Genomic DNA, 20,669 nt, shown 5'->3' with positions numbered 1-20,669 from the left:
GTTTGAAATGTATAAATGTATTTTTTTTCTGATAAAAATAGAGAATTATTTTTTTTCCCTAGTAGACAATAGTAATGCGTTAATGTGTATGAAGTGATATATGGAATATATATTTTTACAAATGTTATTTTTACACTAGTATTTTTCACCCAAATGTAAAAGTCACAATTTCCCTAAAGTATAAGACATTGTGTTCGGAACATTTCAAAATCTGCAACCTATGAACATCTTGGACATCCCGGGTAAGTAATATATGTGTTCAATCATCATATTTCATACAAGACAGTCCTAATCCTAATTTTTTTACCATTAAAAACATTTTTTTAATTGTTTTCCTTGACAGATTGCTACCTTTACCCAAGGAATTGTCAAATTCGTCAATAACGCTAATCAAATTGACCAAAAAATGACCAAAAGACTGATTCCGCGAGTATGTTGGGGTCACCTGTTTGTTGTCGGATAAACCACTAGATGGCGCTGTGGCCCAGCCATAAATGCAAATGACACAAGTTGGAACTTCTTGACTGTTCCGTCCACCCCCCCTCACACTCTCTCTCTCTCTTTCCACGTCCAGTAATCTGACACCCTTCAGGGAAAAAAAGGGGGAGCCGGCCTAGAAGAAGAAGGATGGCCCCTTGAAACAACCCGCAAAGATCCGCGACAGGCGAGCCGGAGCGTGTACAGCCAGTCAAGCCGAGCGAGGAGCCACCTCGAGCGGACTGGAGCGCAGCAGAGGAGCCGGTGACGGGTGGGGGGGGATTTTTTTTTTTTATTATTATTTTTCCTCCTCCTCTCCTCTCCTTCAAAGTCGGACTTTCCGATGGTTCTCCAATGGGTGACTTTTCACGGCGCCTCGTGAGGAGCAGATGATGAAGAATTACAGCGGCTGTCCGCCTCACAGCAACAACAACAACAACCACAGCCCCCAATTCGTCCACTTCAGGGACCACCGCAACCACCACAAGTTGTGCTCGCTCGCCTCCATTCCTTGGCGCTTTCCCCTCCGAGCGTATGGATTCTGCATGGCGGCACTTTTCGTCTTCTGCCTGTCGTCCCTCTTCTACCAGCTCAACGGTGGACCCCCCAGAGTCCTGCTGGACATTCGACAATATCTCGGTAAGGGAAACCCCCCACCACTTATTTTAGGGGTCTCCGCTGCCTGTCTGGCTGCCTTTCGTGCGTAAAGGCTGAAAGGTCAAATGTCTGCTTCGTGCGTAAAACTCACTTGAACTTTGGTTCACGTCCACAAGTTCGCCTTTGGCGTTTTTCTGCGAATGCAGCCTTTAAATTGGAGGCAGGCACGTTTAAAAGTAACTGTCACTTTAGCACTGTCAGTGTGTTAACAAATATCGATTAGCACTATTTATGTATACAAACGTCACGTTCACGTTAAATGTAACTTGGGGGGGGGGGGTGTACGTCAACTCACGATTTTTAACTCTCAACTTTCACTTCACGTTTTTTGACATTTCCACTTGACACTGGTCTGTCAACAACTTTTACTTTTACACTGCCCTACGTCTCCAACTTGAACTTTTTCATCATGTGACGTTGCGTCTACTACAATTTTATCATTTCTACCATGCTTAAATATTTTTATACAAATCAGACTTTTACATCTTCAACTTTCACTTTCATACCGCAATGTGTGGAGAAGTGTTTTGCGCCACAGTCTCAACTTCTCCACTGTCACTTGAGTTTCAATTCCCACAATTTAAATTTCAACTTGTACCATACACTGCTTTTGTCACATGTGCACAAATTTTACTATTCTGTGATCACATGTGCGCATGAATCACTTTTCCACCGTTTTGCGTCTACGTCCATCACTTTTTTTCACTATGGCGCATAAAACCTTCAACGACAACACGTCTACACTGACTTGCAAGTTCAACTGTTACTTTTCCGCTGATATACGAGTACAGTGCGCTGTCAACTATGCAGTAAATGAAAATCGGATCGAATATGCGCGCTAATCATAAGCTACGTGTGACGGGCAGGCCCCCGGCAGTCTTTTAAGAGCATCCAGTGATTAGATGATTTATTTACCTTGTGCCGACTCGTGTTACTTTTGGCCGCAGCGCGCCAAGATGAAGGCGAGTGTCGGCGAATGTGAATGCGGGGGTGTGTACGCGTCAGAGAATAGCGGCTTGGTTTCGCCGGGGGAGGGCAAGGAAGGTGGAACAGGGGCTTTTTTGTTCCGTCCGACGACGGGAGGCCGGGGTTTGAGGATGTCACTCAACGTGCAGTGGGAGAAAGGTAGCGGAGCTTCGAGGTGAAGGCGGATGGAGTGTTTGACCTTTGACCTCGGCGTCGGTGGTACAAATGTCTGTCTTTTGTTAGAAAGTGAGAGCATGGGCGATAAGGTGGTCATTTGCTTCTCTGGTGGGTCGTTTAGTTTGCGTAACACACGCAACATTTTATCCACATTATGTCATCTGCAGTTTGATTGTGGCGACATGGCAACGATCGGGTTAAGTCACTTCCATCCGTACAAATACGAAAATTGATCCGACTACTACGCCGCTCAAACGGTTCCTGATGAAACCAATAAAACCGAATCAACTCCACAGTCGTGCCCTTCCAAAATGTCTCCGTGAGCTCCCTCGGCGATCGCTAACCGGTCAGCAAATGCGAAACATTCAGCGTTTTCTAACATAATACGTTTTCAAGGAGCCTTTTTTTTTTTTTTGGAACGTTCCACTTTCCAGCCGTCTTACCAAAAGCCGTAAAAAAAAAAGAAGCGAACGCGAGTGCCAGTTCCGCAGAGAACACGACCGTGTAGCCTTTCAAAGGACTCATAAAGCCGCATCGACGAGCGCTTAGACGGGTTTGTGTCGCCTCAAGTGTGTCTGCCTGGAAGCACTTTTGTTCAGGCTGTCACTCAAAAGTTGCGTTCCTTTATGTGTCTAAACATTTTGGAACATCTTTTGTCAACCAGCCCGAGGCAGGTATGGATGATCCTTGGCATGGACGACGCCTTTAAAATTTAATCTACACCCTTTCTGAGTCTCTAATCAACAGACTCCGATTTTTGGTCATCCTCCAAACACGAATGGAATGGGTGAATTGTGAAATGCCAAATAGCTCAACTTTGGTTTCATCGAACCGCGACAAGTGCGCAGGGGAGCGAACATATTTCCCCCGTTGCGTGTGTACGTCACGACACGTAGTCGCGTGTAAAAAAGATTTGTTGGCCTAAGTAGACGCGTTTACCCTCGTGTGATTTTTGGAGCGAAACTCACAAGCCTTTTTTTTTTTTTTTTTTTGAAGGATATATTAAAAAAAACAAGTGGCGTAGCTGAATTAGTCCGAGTGACACATTTAGTTTGTCATAAAGGATTGAAGTCTCGTATAACTTGGTCCGACTCCAGGCTCCATTTTCCCCCACATGGAAGCGACAGGTTCCCAGTTGGCGTCACGTCCGGTCCGAATGCCAAAACAATCAAGACGGCTCATAAAAATCCTTCAACGGTCAGTCGGGGTGGATTAAACAAGCGTTTGCCTCCCTTATACCGCCCTCTTGTCGGTACCGGCTCCAGTTAGCTTGTTTGTGGATTTTTAAAAGCTCAATAAAAGGACAATTTTTTTTTGTTTTTTTGTGGTTTTATATGAACGGGCAGATGGTCAGGCATAATAATAGACGTTAGTGGGAGCTCAGCGCAAGTTACTTTGCAGTAAGCAGCATTGATTGGCAGATTCTAACAATTAAAAAAAAAAAAATCTGTTAAGATAAAAAAAACAACTAAAACAAAACTTAAGAGTACACAATTGCTGACCTGTAACGTGAAACAGATTCAGTCTAGAAACCTTTGAGCAACCGATATTTCAACACAATTATGCATTCAATATAACGACTCAGTCATATATTCTTTATCCTCTGCAAGGAGCGGAGATATCTGTATTGTATTTACTTCAGGCAGCAGTACAAATGTTGACAAAAATTGTTGTCATTTTCAATTTCATTGAATTATGGCATTTGCATGTTTTATAAAGTACAATATTATAGAGAGCTATTTTTTTAATTAAAAAAAAATTATAATAATAAATCAATAATTAAATGCGGTGGATGCTAAGGCGGAAAAGGAGTGCACCACTTGGATTGATTTAATCACTCACCAATACTTGTGAATGTCAAGTCCTAAAAAAAAAAAAAAAGTTTGACCAATGCTCAGCACAAAGAGAAAAGTCGAAGGAACTCAAACAAAGTGGAAAAATCAGCATTTCCAAGTTGCGATTATCGCTAGCGTCCAGCATCAACATGCCGGAGAAGCTGCCTTCGTCCAGTCGCCACAATGATGCAATTACATCTCCATTATGTTTGTTTTCCCTGCTCGGTTAAAAAAAAAAGAAAAAAAAAAAGCCAGTGAATGCATATTGATGGTTGGAATTAGGGACCAAGCCCAGATGCATTAGCGGTTAATGGACTGCGACGAGGCATTGTGTGCTAATTGAAGATGGAGAGGATTGATGGAAAATGTTTTTCCATGATTGTTTGATTGATTGAACGACCAGACGCCCGCTCGATGGGTGGATATCCAGCGGCAAGGACAATTAGCTCAAGTTCACAGCCTTCGCCTCAAAGTTAAAAAATAAATAAATAAATAGTACAACCTTGGCTGACATTTTTCTTTGTGAACCAAGAAATAGCCTGCTAAAAAAAAAAAAAAAAAAGAAAACTTTCAGAACCACCCCCAGAATACGATACGGTCCTGTTTTAGCTCATCTCCCATGAACCAGGAAGTAGCCTGCTAGCTAACGAATGGACCACCTAGCAAACTAAAAACTAAAAATAATAGTTAAAGTTGCTCCGTTTACGTCTGTCTAAACATTTTTTTTTATTTATAGAAAGCAGTGTTACATTCAAGGGTTTCTGTTCATAGCTGGCCGGGATGTGAAACTGGTGGGTGGCTGTCGGACCACCGTGGGGTGGTGCCATGACTGGATGTCTGCATGAAACAGATAGCCCATAATTTAGAAGATCAGAGCCCGGGATAACTAGTGTTCTTGTGAGAAAATTGCGCGTTTGCTTACAACATGTAAATTGAGTGTACGCCTCCACGGCCGTTTACGCTTCCAATTAGGAACGCGATAATTGCAGCTCCATGTTCGCGTCACTTCTCCGTCTTTGCCTTTTCAACATTCCTCCCGTTTATCGCCTGGCAGTACCGACAACATGTTGCAGTTTCCGTTCTTTCCGTTTGTTTGATCAAACATCAGAAAGGCATTCATTACGCCCTTAATTGGGTTCTGGCAGAGCAAGGGTGGTGGTCCTTCGGAGCGTGTTACATGGCGGTCACTCGACCTCGTTGTCGGGCCTTCGCTATTTGGGCTGAGTTTACCGCGAAGAAATAAGTAGTGGTTTTGAAAATAGCCGCCTTAAATATACAGATGGAACCGCCGCGCCCCGCCCGTGTTGGGAAAACCACAAGGCGCTCGCTTTGAAGTTTTTATATAGCATACATGGCCTGTGAGTTCAGCTGAGTTGAACTGGACCAACCTATGTTGTGACGGAGAAACCGAGTAAGGTTTTGTAGAAGGCGAAAGAGGATTCCGTCCAAGAAACTGGATAAGCAGACGTGTATCGCGCAGCGCGTGAACCGATGAGCAACTATGTTTGTCTGGATTTCATTGGTCTTACTTTTTGAAGTTCTGCGACAATCCGATGCACGACGCTGGTCGTCGGCTAGCGCGATACGTTAAAAAAAAAAAATTGCAGTCTACGGCTTTAGACACCGCTTGTTCTTGTCAAACATCACAATCAAACGGACTCAAATGCAAGACGCCAGGAGCAGGATATCCAAAATCCCCGTCCGTTGCTCACAAACGTAGGCGGCTAGCATGATAAGCTAATGTAGCAGACAGCATCTTCACTCAAATTGACTCAAATTGACTCAAATTCACCAACACCAGTCACAGAAGATCCGAATAATTCCGTTTTTTTTTTGCTGACTAAAAGCAGCTCCAGACTGGCTGAGAGGGAAATTTTAGTCGCTAGCATCTTAAGCTAGCATGTTGGGATAGTCTGCACTCTCACTCAGTGCTCCTTTCGTTATCGTCGGGTGGAATTAAATATGCAGCAGTAGTCACAGAAGAGCCAAAAGTCATTTTTTAAATTTTTTTGAATTAATTAATTAATTTATTTTTTGTTTGAGAAAAAAAAAAAAAAGCTGAGACTCCAGCTTCATCGGTTAGCACGCCAAGCTAACTTTTCTGTTTCTTCTACTTTGATACTCGGTCGTATACTTCATGCTCACCCGCAACCGTGCGTTTAGTCGGCAAAGTGAATCCTCGACACCTAAATCCTAAAAAAAAAACGCATAATGCGACAATCGTGACTCATCTTGTCCGTTGGTGTCGCATTCTACCGGTGCACAGTCATTGGTGTGCTGGGACAGATTGTTATGAGCGAAGAGCTTTTTTTTTTTTTTTTTTTTTTTAACTCTTCCGAAGGAATGTGGACGTTCCCCGTGGAAAGCAAAGCTCGCACCTCGGTCTCAAAATGCTTCCTCTCTTTTGCGCTCAAACCAACCTTTGTGTTCCGCACAAAAAAATGTGCCTGACACATCGTTACCTTCTCCGTGGAAGGCCGAGTGCTAAAATCCTCATCCGGCCATCACTTGTCACACTTAGGAACTCTTCGGGACGGAGATTTTTTTTTTCCCCAAGTGTGCGTTTTATTTTTTTATTTAATCCTCCGTTTGGAGAAAACCACATTTTCCAGATGTTTGGAGGAACGCAATTACAAGTGAGCAAACCTGCTGGCAGCGCGAGAGCATCCTTTTCTAAACAAGGAGTCAAGGGTCATCGGAGGACGTGTTTTCAGTTTTGCTCAGCGTCTTGGAAACGCGTCAGCGCTCTGGCTCGGGTTGACGGTTCGGGAGTGTTTTCATCGGTCTGGCCCCAGAACAACCTGGCAGCCCCCTCGCACCGCTCGTCTGGTCTTTGGACCTTGGCTGCGGCGAAGGGCCATCTGTCATACGTTCCACTCGACTTCCACCGTCGATCTGCTCGATTCCTCTGAATAATCTGCGAGAACAAAATATTCACGTCAGTCGTTTCCTAGAAGGAAAGCGCACGAGTGTGGTTCTCTAAATCCTTGCTTGTTCTTCCACTACATCCGCAACCGCGGGATTCACCAAGAATAAACACCCGGAGATCTGAGGTCTGTCAACGCGGCCAATATTGTTTCTTTGCGATGGATTGACATTCCTTGAACAAGCGTTTATTGTGGCAGATGAAAATCTGCCATCTGACGAGACCATACAGCAAGCGTCTTCAATCCTGTTCCTCGAGGGCTGGTGTCCTGTCTGTTTTCCATCCCCGCTGCGACACACCTGATTCAAATGATCCGATAATCAGCAAGATCTGCAAAAGATGAATAACAATCCTGATCATTTGGATCAGGTGCGTTGACGCCGGGGAAGGTTGGAAAAGAGACAGGACACCGGCCCTCGAGGAACAGGATTGAAGACCCCTGCCATACCGTATAAGGATAATTCCTTTACGTGCCTATTCAAACCAACTGAAAATACTTTCGATATTTTACTTGGAAAAACCCTGTCAAGCAGGTGTGGGCAAACTATGGCCCGGGGGCCACATGCGGCCCGTGAAACGTTATAATCCGGCCCGCTAAATTTGAAAAAAATTAACTGAATAAACCTTGTTAATGTTTTACACGAGTTAGCCCTGCCCCCGCTAAATAAGAACTTCAACGCCTTTGATGGTCACGAATGCATTTTTTTTGCTTCAGATTCTCCTCTTGCGTGGCCGTGTGAGAGAGAAATGTTTTCTGACTGAATAGTCACCAATAGCCAAAAAACGACCCGGAATAACATGATTTTGTTATTGTTGGAACGTACTTGAACTTATTCAAACGCACTTTGCAAAGTTCCCCTTATCGGCTGTTCTCACTCGAGAATTTGGAGACTATCGTATAACTTTGCTTTGACAAAACACAAAGACGGAGGGTAATTTGTGACTCCCAGTAGAATTTTTTTTTTTTGTTTTTGAGACACAAAACCAAAGCAAATTAAACATTGTACGTTTGATCACCAAAATGGTCAAGCAGCCCACATTTTGTTTTAACCAAGATGCACTAGCTTAATGCTAAGATATCATGTAAAACACAATAGACAGGCTAATGAAAATTAGCATCGATGTCACACTAATTATAAACTTATAAAGTGCACACGAGGAAATTCGACAAATTCCATGCCAGGAAGAAACTAAAAGTTCCTTATCGGGAGTAAGAATGAATTAACACACTTTTTTTTCTTTTTTTATTATTATTACAAGCATTTGAATAGCTGGAACAAACGGAAGCCCCGACCACCACGCTCCCAGCGGGCTCGGTAAATAAAGGGTTTGTCGGATCAGTGTGAACGGGGCCCTCGTGGGTTATTATCACCGCAAATACTCGGCGGCTTTCCTGACTTTTGCAGAAGCGGGAAAGCCGCAAGCCCCGCGAGCGTGGACGCTGGATCAAAAACTTGTGGGCGGCAAAAAGGTCATTTGGGGTCTTTCGACGGCTCACCATCGGAGATATTACAAGTACTCATCGTCTGTGCAAAAGTAGATGTACGAATACTTAATTATTAAAAGTAAATGCGGCACAAATTAAAAAAAAAAAAAAAGAAACCCCCAATTGTGCGAAAGCACTTATGTAAAGAGAGTGCTAGTACGTGTTAGCGCTACATTAGTATGAATCCACAACCACGTTTGTGTGCCGTCGCTTCGCAACGTCGCCTGTGTCAGAGCAGAGCTGGCGACAGGACAGTGCATCAGTGTGCACGCGTGGCGTACGGCGCCCTAACACAACCGAGGGGGCGCATTTGGCACCTTGGGCCTTGACCCGAAACAGAGCCCCAGTTGAGTTGCGCGAGCGCTTGAAATGCAACGCACAGCTTCCTCATGACCCTCCCCGGACTCGTATTTCTTGCCTCTTGGCAGGGCGTCCTCAAATTAGGCTTAGCAAAACGCCACGGTTTTGTCTGAATTACTGAAAGATTACCGAGTAAGACCGGGAGCTGATGTGAAAATGTCAGGTTTCAAAAGAAGGGTTGTTCTTTTTTTAGGGTGGAAAAGCAAGTGAGAAAGATTTTTTTTTTTTTTATGACCGCTTTGTTATTTCTCGCTCGGTTGTTAGTGTCAGCTGTACATTGTGTGAATCTTCGCAGCTGTTTGGCTTTGTGGTGGTGTTTATTCTTTAGTTTTTTTTCCTTTCCCATTTTATCTCTTCTTGGCTTCATTTGATATGACGCAAGAGTAGGAAATCTGTGATGTTGCAGCCGAGAATCCATGCGTTTTTTTTGTTGTTTTTTTTAATTGCTCTTGTTAGCATGATGTCACGCTTTCTCCCAAAAAATAAAACAAACATACACCTGACCACTTGGGGGCAGTATAAGACAGACCGATGAATAGTCGGTTCTTTGAGATATCTCGACTCCTTCGTACAGCACTAATACTTGTTCTTCGCTGACGATAAAGAATATACAACTGTGAGTACAGTCGATCTCCAGAGAGCCGCATATTGGCAAAAAATGTTTTAATATTTAAAAATACTTAGAATTTTATTTATTTTTTTTAGGATTTCCCTTTCGGCCCCATAATTGATTTACTCAACTATTCTGCCATTATCAACTTGTACGACACGCCTGCTACTCTCACACGAGTGGATTTGTTGTCAAGCGTTGATACAAACGCTTCCGCCTGATTGATGTCTTTTGGGAGCCAAATTGTCAGATTTAATCGGCATGAAATCGGCCGTTGAAAACAAAGCGAGCGACCTTGTTTATACGCAGTCTGCAATGTTGACGGCCTCCTTCGCCTGGAATTCAAATGGATGTTCTAAAGTGCCGTGCACACTTTGACCGTCCGCAGCCCTGCTTCAAAGGCCTCGTCTATAAATACGTCCGTGCTGGTCTTGGAAGTGAAAGCTGACATCTGTTGTTATATTTTGGGGATTTTTTTTTATTTTTATTTTTTTGCTCTCGCCGCCTATCGTCTGCAGTCTCCCTTCCATCTTCGATCGGGACCTTGACTTGTTGCCACTCGGATGCCCCCCCCCCCAAATAAGTGACCCCCCCCTCCTCCTCGCTTACATGTGCTCCGCATATGGCACATGCGCTTTATTTGGCACTTGATGAGGAAAATAATGGAGGCGGGAAAATGTGAACGTGGACCTTTTTCAGGAGGCTTTCCGATGAAGTCATGGGGGTTACGAGGTGCTTCGGCTGAAAACGCACACACACACACGTACACACACGTGCACATCCTGTGGGCTTCTGGTCGAGGCGCAGTTATGACCTTGAACACACATGCGCTGTACTGCCTCAAAGAATGGCGTCCACTCTAATAGATGCCGCGCCCTGCTTGATTTGCAGGTGCATCCTCCACATCAATAAATGCTGCTCAATATGCTGTGAACATTCTTTTTGCTAATAATAATAATGGAAATATATTGTATATTATTTGCATTAGGTATCATTAATTATTTTGGGATATTTTAAAAATATGAGCGATTTTTAAGATGATTTAAAAATGAACGGCGTACCTCCAATAGAATTTCAACACGAAGAGTAAGGAATCAGTAAAAAAAAAAAATAATAATTTGTTTTTCTGAGAAATTTTTTGAAGGCTTTTGATTCTTTTTTTCCCCCTGGGTTTTTTTTTTCAGTTTTTCTGAATAATTTTATTTTATTTTTTTTCTGTTTTTCATTATTTTATTTCTGTTTTTGGGAATTATTTTTTTCCCTGTGTTTCAGAATATTTTTTTTTTTTTTTAGAATACATTTTTTCAGAAAAACAGGGGGGTTGGAAATTATTTTAAAAAACTTAAAAAATTACTCTACTAACTACTTTTTTTTTTTTTTTTTTTTTTTTTACAAGTGAATGCAATACGCTTCCGTCATTTTATGTCAGAATATGTTGTTTAAATTTCACCTGCTCATCTTTAGTCCTGAGCGTGCTCTTCAAGAAGCAAAGCCAAAACAAAGGCGTGGCTTCTTCCTACCTCAAATGCGGTCGGTCCAACCTGGCATCGGCCAACATGGCGCCTGACAGCACTTTCCATCAAACGGGAATTTACACGACCGATGAAGCCAGCCCTGCGCCGCCGCGCACCATATCATTAGCGAGCGCTGTGGCCTTTAACGCACACACACACACACACACACACATGCCCCAAGACATGTTTCTTTTTTTTTTTTTTGCTAACCATTGCCAATTTTATTACCAGAAATTACAGAGAATTTTGAAGTGGTGCATTTATAGTGAAGGCATGCAGATGAGATGGCTGGCGCGTACTCGCTGAATGTGTCACGCCAGCTTCACAGACACTTTTTTTCCCCCCCGATATTTAAAAACTATTTTAAGTTTTACAGTAAACTGCAAGTCATGCATGTGTGTGTGTATATATGTGTATATATATATATATATATATATATATATATATATTTTATTTTTTTTTTTTATTAGCGCAAAACATTTCCTTACATCGTCCGCATGACTTTATTAAGCTGTTCTCCCGTAACTTTGATTTATCCTACCTTCCAAAGTCCAACGCGGATTAGTCGACATATCAAAAGGAACTCACATGTGTGCATGCTTCTCTTTGCAAAGCCATTCCGGAGAGCTACTACAACCTTTCCCCCCCACCCTTTCAATGCCGTCACTGCATTCCTTCATAGCAATGTGTCGCATGGCTCCTTTATCCTCTGCCATTTTCATCATCTGGACGCTCATATTTTCCCTCTTTTGTCTTCCCATTTCTTCTCTTTTATCTTCCATTGATGGAAGACAAAAGAGAGGCTGCAGGCACAAATTAATCAACCGTGTTGACTCAAACACACTCCAGTAGTTTTGGTCACTAAGCAGTGATTGCAGAAGTCTCATTAACTGCCGAGTCCATTCGCTAACCAAAGCAGCAGCACCAGGGGACACGTGGAAAATGTGCGAGTTCCTTGCGCGTTTCGAGCTGTTTTCTAGCATTGTAGTTTTAATCATGTTTCTTTGACGGTCCGTCGCATGTGGATTATTTTATTTATTTTTTTTACATGATTTATTTATTTATTTATTTTCCCTCAGGTGTTATCTTGTGTCGGCTATATGTATTTTTTTAGATTGGTCTTTGTTTGTGTTAGTGTAGCCTACATGCTGAGCAAGGATCGGAGCCATTTTTGAACGTGATTTAAGGCCGTTACTAATTTGTCGTGTTGCTTGAAGTGACACTCGACTTCACATACATATAAACTGAGACAATGTCTTATTTAGCGCTCTAAATCAATGTGTGTGTGTTTTTTCTTCCTTGCGAGGAATGTCAAGCCACCGAGGAAGCTGCGAGTAATTAATCTTGCGCTGACGTCAGCTCCCAAATCCATTTTGCTAACACCATTTTTCCCGCCGTCGCTCTCGCCGTCTTTTTCACGGCACTTCCTGATTTGTGTCACGTGACCAACCGAGGGGGAAATTCTGATTCCTCTTTTTATTGCCCGAATTGTTAATGAAGCTCAGTCCTCAAGTTCCCAGCGTGTGAAGCACATTTTTGTGTTGATGGGCAGTCCCTCCCAAAAAAATGGCGCTGCAACTTGTGCATTGTCATTTCATGACTTTATTTGTCAGATTTTAATGGCACGGATTGTTTGGTGGTGCAATGTCCTCTGCATGCACGTTGACTGCCTCCGATTGTGCTTCCCTCACACCTCACTTGTTTCTTTTTTTTTTTTTTTTTTAATCCTCTTTGCATGACTTGGCCACCGCTTTGAATTTGGAGAAATCAAAACGACTGACTGCAAATGACCCCCCCCCCCCCCCCCCCCCCACCCCGACGGCTCGAACTCAAACGCGACCGAACGTTCGGTGGCAATTGACGAGAAACATCATCACCGGCAACACAAATGTCCGTTTTTATTTTGGGCTTCCCATATGTTTGAATTTACGACTCTGCTTGGTGGTCAGTTTTGGTCGACCGCATCGTGGTCTCAAGCACCTGCGAAAACAAAAACGACGGCGCGGTCTAGGTTATTTATATCTAACTTTATTTTCCCTTGACATGACAGTGTGGTGATGCAAAGTGGGGACGAGTCGGATGGACCGTGACACTTATGTCATTTCGGTAGATGGGCGGAGTTTTGGCTCGCTCTTCCAACGCCCCTAATCAATGGGTGGGGTGGCGACACGCAAACATACATGTCTGTATAACTAGTGTGTTTGCATATGGTGTCAATTGTGGCGCAAATGTTTAGTAAAAAGCAGATGGCCATGTTTCTCAGTTTGCCAGTGTTAAGTGTAAAAAAAGCAATTTCATCGCCTCTACGGCACATATGTCTTCGCCGTGCGGTCGACAGTTATTTCTCGAGGTTTCAGGTGAAAAAAAAAAAAAAAAATAAATAAATATATATATATATATATATATTTATTTATTTATTTATTTATTTATTTCACAAAAAAAATCTCTCTCTAAAAAAAATAAATAAATAAAAAATCTTCCGCACATGTCGGTTTGTCTAAACAGGGAGCGAACGCACCCTCTAGACAGGAGCTTGTGGTGAAGGATGAGGAAAAAAATCGGATCTTGACACTCTCTGAAGAACCTGTAATCAGCTTTTCCAGAACCGGAACATTCCAGGGCGGCAGTCTGGTGACCTTTCGAGTCCCCTTGGCTTCATCTCTCCTCATCATGCTCATCAGCAACCGTTCCTGCGTCTTCCTTAGTGGCCTCGCAGATGTTTACGGTTCCAGAGCGTAGCATAGCTTAGCATTCCAGGCACTGAAGCAAGAGGTTGGATTGGCTCCTCGCACAATTGGGTGTTTCCCCAGATTTTTTTTTTTTTTATCAAACAAACATTTTTGAGGAAAATATTATGCTAAAATTGTCGCGTCACATAGACTATCAACGGCTTTTGCAAATTTTGCTGAGCCTTCTACCAAAACAGAACCTCAACAATACGTTTATGTCATTTGCTGGTTTTACCAATAACTTATTTGTTCCACTTTTAGAGGAACAGCATATCATTTGACATTTTAATCATCACATTTTACAACCATTTTAACCTTCGCCGGAATGTTTTTGAAACTTACTGTACAATGGTATCGGTGTCGTAGTATCGGAATATTTTTCAGATTCCATGTAATAGTGCAGACGTCTCTGAAGTGACGTTTTAGCTTTAATTGCCAAGACGACGAAGAGAGCGACTACTCATTGTTACGAATTTAGTCCATTTTATTTATTTATTTGTTTTACCCCAACTAGCAAGATGAAAAGCAACTCGCAACAAATCTACTTTTTTTTTTTTTTTTTTTATAATTGTGGACTCTGGATCCCCCGACAGAAAAAAAGAGATGAGGCACTTGCATAAAGCCACCACTGGCTAATTCAATCGCTTGTCGAAGCACTGTTTTTGATTTAGTTGTCCCTGTATTCTCTTAAAACTAATTTTTCATTTACGCTGTTTGTAATAAATGTGCTAAATTAGATCAGAAGTCTTTAAGAGTCTCACACGGGTAGGATAATTTAATTTAACGGCTTGTTTGAAAAAAAAAAAAAATGATGTACTATTTTTTATTTTATTTTTTTTTGTGAGGAGCTGTCGTGGTTTATGTGGCCGTATTGATAGAGATGCTAATTGGGCCGTGCAGCTGCAGGCCAGAAGAAAAGCCACAGATCTTGTGACCCAATAATCCAATTAGGCGTTTAGCTACATGCCTACACGCTTCCGCATTCCACTTAGCTCGACCATCAGTCACTTCCTGACTCCCGCACACACACAAATATGTTTATGTTTGACTTGTTAAGATACTAAGAGCCTCACTCCATCTTCATTAGTCGCCGGGTGATAACCAGGAATTTTAACCGGCAGGCTGCTGAACCTGCCGCTGTTTCCCCTCTTTACCTTTGACCCCCCCCAGCGTTATTACGGATGATACGGGGGGAAAAAATGGCGTTAACACCATCAGGCCTTGTTGCACAATTACTCGGAACTCCGGATTTCTTAATTCCCCCCCGCGGGGTCAGAGTGAAGTGGAATCAGGTGACTAGGAATGCACGATTCACGTTCATTTCATTTAAGATGATGCCGACGTTGAACTTTTTTTCCAGAACGATACACGCTCATACCGATACCATTTACCGATACCACCAGAAGTGATGCATAAAATTTCAAGGTATCAGTACTCGGTTTTATTTTTTAATTATCATTCATTATGTATGTTTTATCCAGCGATTATGTCCAAACCACTCAACCCCAATGACGCCTTTCCCCGTCATTTCCAGCCTGTTATTTCCAAATGCAATTATTACCGATTTGTTGCTTTAAGGTTTCCCAGTGGGTGAGTCGTTGGTCGGGTGTCAACTTTAATGAGAATTTTTATTTCACGACCAAAGTGTGTGTTCCAATCCCTGTTCCTAATGACAAGCCCGCATGGCGGGGGGGGGGGACGCGCATGTGGAGAGGTTGGGGTCACATTCCGTAGGTGTGACTGGATGACGCTCTCTCCTTGGAGGACTCCCACACTGCCCTCCCCCACTTGTTGCAACATTCTACAAACCGCAATTCGAGTATAACAAGGCGGACTGTTGTTCATCATCAAGTTAACAAAACAAACAGCGTGTTCCTGTCACGAGGCCAACCGTGAAGAACTGCTAATAAATCAAAAGGTCACTGTCGAATTAATCCGGGTGTGATTGAGTCCAAATCGATATCGTAGGCGGAATTATAGCCGTGCACCTCAGTCATGTTGCGATCGCGAGATGCACGTTGGCATCGAGAACCAAACGGGGCTGCGTTTAAAAGCGTGTGTTGATGCGCATCTCGTTTCAGAAACACACACAGATTGTTCTCTTATGTAATATTTTCTCTCCTCGCAGCTTTATTCCCTTGCTCGCTTGCCAATTTGTCTCCCTCACTAGATCGCTCCATCCCTCCGGATCGCACCACCACCTGGACGTCCAAAAAAAAAAAATGAGTCGAGTGTTGTTTGTGGCCTCAAGAAAAGGCTGCTGTCTGAAGTCAGCGCCTCCATTCAGAGGCGGCGATGAAAAAGCCTTGAAAGAGCTCAATTGTTCCCACATTGAGCATCTTTGCGCTGGTAAACTGTATTTGCCGCTCCCGTTTGGGGTGGGCGGTGGGGGGGGGTGCTTGGAGATGGAACAACGCCTGATTAAAAGCTCATATTTCGCTCTAAAAACATCTTCGTAAATGGGCAACGATTTAAAATGCATGTTTTCTTTGGGCGGTGACGACATATTTGTGACGCAACGTTGGTATGCCTCTTGTTGCGAACCAGAATTTGTGTTTTGTTGCTTGGAAACCCCCAAAAAATGTGTTTCTGGATTAAAAGACTTTGTATCAGTCTTAGTTCTCAAAATGAAGCTAAAGTGAAAGAAGTCGTCAGAATTTCACGACAAATGCAAAATCGTTTTTATGCTAACGTGTAATTGTGTTCATTTGCAGGTTCATCGACGTACGAGGATGACCACGGTCCTCCTGTTCCAAGAGTGAGTCCCCCTTTTTATTTTTTTTTTCCTGGTGTTAATTCTTCTTTGTTTTACGCATTTTTTTTTAAAAATTGTTTTTACACACAGTTTCATCCTCCTTCTTGCTCGTTATCTCCCTCATCACTTTATTATTCACCGGCCATGTTAGCCGCAGTGGCATTATTAGCCATGTGAGCGAGTTATTAGCCACTTAGCCAGTCGTGTGCTTTTTTTATTTGCATATAATTGCAGTGTTCCGCCCTGATGACAGCGAAGTGTGACGAAGTGGATTCATAACTTTCTTTTTATTTATTTATTTATTTATTTTCAGTTCGACACCGTAACAATTTCGGCGCACACTTCCCGGAAGTTGACTGTTGAAAAAAAGGCCGATATTACGTAACAGGTCTCTTTTCCAACCTCGGTCAACTTTCGCGGAAGATTTCATTTAGTCCTCTTCAAGGAGGCCGTGAGCACGTCGGCCTCCCTTCAACATTTAATGCTTTGGACTTGTTGGAGCGCTATGATTAGTCCACCCAACGTCTGACACACAAGTGCAGTAACTTAATAAGTGTGTCTTAACGACAGCTTTGTGCTGTGTCACAGCTGAAAAACTGCTTCCCATTTATTTTAAATTATGCCATGTGGCGGCCCACTTGAAATTGTTTCGGTATGATTCTTCGGGACAATAAAATTTCCATTATGAGGATTTTCCAAGATTCAAAAGCTCATTCAATTTTGCTTGTTTGGTTGGGATCGCATGAGAGCGGCGTTAGTTGTTTTATTTTTATTTTATTTTATTTTTTTTATTCAATTTTCTTTTGAAACACAGAAAGGCAAGAAGTCTGCCATTTTGGACTGCAGCAGCCATTTTGGGGTCATTTTGACCATTTTCAGGTGTCCTTCAAGCTTGTCTTGCAGATTTTCTACACTTGCTACAGAATTGAAGTTATGCACTTGTTTTATTTTTCAACACCGCGTACCAACAGAGCTTGACGACAAAGTCCAAAAACTACAAAGCCCCCTTTTTTTTTTTTAATAATTTATTATAATTTTTTTTTGCTATATATCTTCATAACATCTACTTAAAAGTCAGTACCCTATAAAGTCATATTTTCAAACATATTTAAAAAGCAAAGGCGTGGCGCATTCTTATCGTGCTTGCTTGTGCTTAAAGATGTTATTCTCAGCGTTGTGTGGTTTTTCCAAACACAGTCATTTTTGTATGGACGTCCAAACTGTCATATAAAAGTTATAATCTTTGGCCACATTTAGCCTTAACCCCGACACATCTGCATGCACACACACACCCACACACTGTCATGCGGACAAAACATCAGTCTTAATTTGAGCAGGGCGTTGACAAAATGCCCCGGAGAGGTGGATGTAGCGTTCGCCGCTAACATGACTGTCTGGAAGATGATGATGATAAATATGGAAACAGGCCATAAACTGCAATAAACCTGCTTTAGGGACGTCCTCAGTAAAAATAACGGTAGCTGCAGTAGGAACAGTAACTCCCACTGATTGTCAGTGTTTTTGTGGAAAACATGTCTCGCAGAAGCGTCTTTATCTTCCACTCAAAAGCTGTGCTGATTTCAAATCTACAGATGTTAGTCAGTACAGTGGTTTAGAAATCAGAAATCAGAAATCCCTTTATTGTCATTGTACTCAAGTGTGCAACGAGATTAGAGAGCTCCCCTCTCCAGTGCAATACAACAATAATTCAGATAAATATATAAATTAGATAAATAAGAGTTAAAAGTTAAGTTAAGTTAGTTAGTTAGTTAAAAACGAGACCCTCTTTCACGCCTAAACCTGCTTGGCAAATATAAACGTCCACGTCACTGAGTGAGTTCATATTAAAATCTGCTTTCATTGAGTCCACTTGGGAATATTTTACCAAGCTGCCCGAATCCTGCGTCGCAACAAGTTCTGAGCGAAACACCACGCTTGACAAAACGTGTGTCAACCTGTGTAAGTGCCGCCCTTCGTGCCGGGGGCCCAATACCACACGCAGAGTTACATGAATGCACATTTACACCTCGTTCCCACATGGAAGCAATTTCACTTTCACCCACACGCCGGTCAAGACGACAAACAACAAGTGTGGGAATACTTGGCGTGATGTCACGGATGCCCGTTCGCCCTCGATTGTTCACTCCCGTTGTTGCTTTCACGTCACAATTCAAAATCAGCTCATATTAAATAATATTTCTTTTTAATCGCAATGTATATATGAAACATTTTTTTTTTAAATTGCACACTTTGACAACTGGCTAGCTGCCAGATGTTCGTTTAATCAGAGAAGTGAAGAATATCAAAGGGGAGTTCTCTGTGTCTGATGGGAAAAAAACTAGAATTGGTTCTGTGTGGGCTGACTGTAAAATACACGCCCCCCTCCGACCAACCCCCCCCTCACCCCCCCTTCCCTTAGGACAACATTATTACAATTCCAGACCGGGAATGTTTACAAGAATCCATCACTCCCTGCATTTTCTTCCCATCAGGAAAAGGAGATAAAGCCAACACGTTTTTGAAGTCCTGCAGCACAATTTTGTTTTTAGATCTTTATCGATGTATTTTTTTTAAAATTCCCCTCAGGCTTTTTTTTTTTTTTTTTAATGGGAGTGTTTATCTCCTCCTAATCCTTGACTCACTTCCTGTCAATCTGTGTTGATTTTTTTTCTTCCATTTGCTTCAGCGTTGCTTCTTCTTAAAAAGGATCATTGACAAAAATGTGCATAATCTTCCCCGTATTTCTGCTTAGCTGACACTTGGGTTCAATTATTTTCATTCTGTTATGTTTTTCTATTTTTGAGTCACTGAGTCATGGCCGTCTCATTTCCGAGGAACTCGCTCTCAGTATGATGCGTTGCTTGCTACAACCTCATAGATTGTGTGTGTGCGTGTGTGTGCGTGTGTGTTCCCCAGGTGCTCCCGTTCCCAAGTCAGGTGGTGTACAACCGCGTGGGCAAATGTGGCAGCCGCACAGTCGTCATCCTTCTGCGATTGCTGGCCGAGAAGCATCGGTTCAACTTGATCTCGTCGGACATCCACAATAAAACGCGACTCACCAAACATGAGCAGGTGAATAATCTTGTGAAGAAAGAAAAAAAAATATATATTATTGTCCTTTTTGATCAAACGGCTGTCCCTTCGCGAACTTTGAGCAACTCAAGACAGGAATAATCCACTCGGTCTGCTCGGCAACACTCGGACAAGTTGAGGCGATGTCGGTGTGACGTATCGAGCCTCGCATCCTCACAGAACCAAATGCGCTCGCCATTCTATGCAAATGTCAATATTGAAACTGCTCCTTGTTGACTCGTTCATCAAACCCCGAAAGCCCGGCAGCGCACACGGTGGCCAAACTTCAGATATCGAGGGCATTCCAGCAGCAGGGTGGGGACCGAGGTCTGGGTTTTTGCGCGCATACTTGAGCGGTCATCGCCGCGCACATCCAGGCCGGCTAAGATTAGAGACGCTGGTCTCGTCGCTTGCGGTCTGCCCTCGCGGACCCCCTTTTCCCAACCGGCGATCCTCGTGGCTCGGCCCATGATTTACGCCAGAAGACTTGCGGTAAGCATAGTGAGCCGTCTGTCCTGTTCAGAATCCAGGCGAGTGGGCTCACTGGATCGAGGGGGGGGGGGTGCGCCGAACCCGCTTCCTGCCCCAAGATCCAGAAACAGAGAGCCGGTATCTGTGTGTGGTGGCGCCTGCACTCTTGCAGGACTTCCCTAAAAACAAACTCGCAAGAAAAAAAAAAAAAATGTTGAACCGTAAAACTCTTAACATCACGATCCTTGGCAAGCAACCAGCGTGCAGCGCACCCCCGTTTATCGGAGGGAATGAGATCCAGATCCTACCAAGGGACCAGAAATCGGTACCGTAGCGGTTCAAATAGGGAAAACAACCCGTTTTATTTTTGTGTTCACATGGATTACATTTTATAAAGCCAGTTTGTTTAATTTATTGATTCATTTATCTTTGATACAATACAAAAAAAAAATCCCATGCGACTAAATTGAGTTACTGTATTAATTAAAAAAAAAAAAGTCATGGCTCCACCGTATTTCCACTCAGGATGTCAAAAGCCAAATGCAAGCTTTTTGCGGCGTAAGACCCCCGCACCCGCCTCCCCTTTCCTTTCATGAGTCCGGCAAGGACGCCACGGGGCGCAGGAAGAACGGAG

At 42.9% G+C, this 20,669-nt stretch overlaps 1 protein-coding gene across 1 annotated transcript in view; it reads left to right on the top strand.

Annotated features, from left to right (window-relative positions):
* Positions 1–517: 517 nt before the first annotated feature.
* usta (uronyl 2-sulfotransferase a) overlaps positions 518–20,669 on the top strand; it is a 29,511-nt gene continuing 9,359 nt past the window's right edge. The window contains exons 1-3 of the mRNA XM_088285939.1: positions 518–1,116; positions 16,452–16,495; positions 19,409–19,564. Coding sequence (XP_088142065.1) covers positions 867–1,116; positions 16,452–16,495; positions 19,409–19,564 — 450 coding nt within the window. The 5' untranslated portion in view covers positions 518–866. The remainder of the gene's footprint in view (positions 1,117–16,451; positions 16,496–19,408; positions 19,565–20,669) is intronic.

Source organism: Idiotropiscis lumnitzeri, chromosome 21, assembly GCF_059441095.1.
Source record: "Idiotropiscis lumnitzeri isolate Australia: NSW breed Sydney's pygmy pipehorse chromosome 21, RoL_Ilum_1.0, whole genome shotgun sequence".
Lineage (NCBI taxonomy): Eukaryota > Metazoa > Chordata > Actinopteri > Syngnathiformes > Syngnathidae > Idiotropiscis > Idiotropiscis lumnitzeri.
The sequence above is the reverse complement of the archived record's forward strand: the minus strand, read 5'-3'. Positions and strand labels throughout refer to the sequence as shown.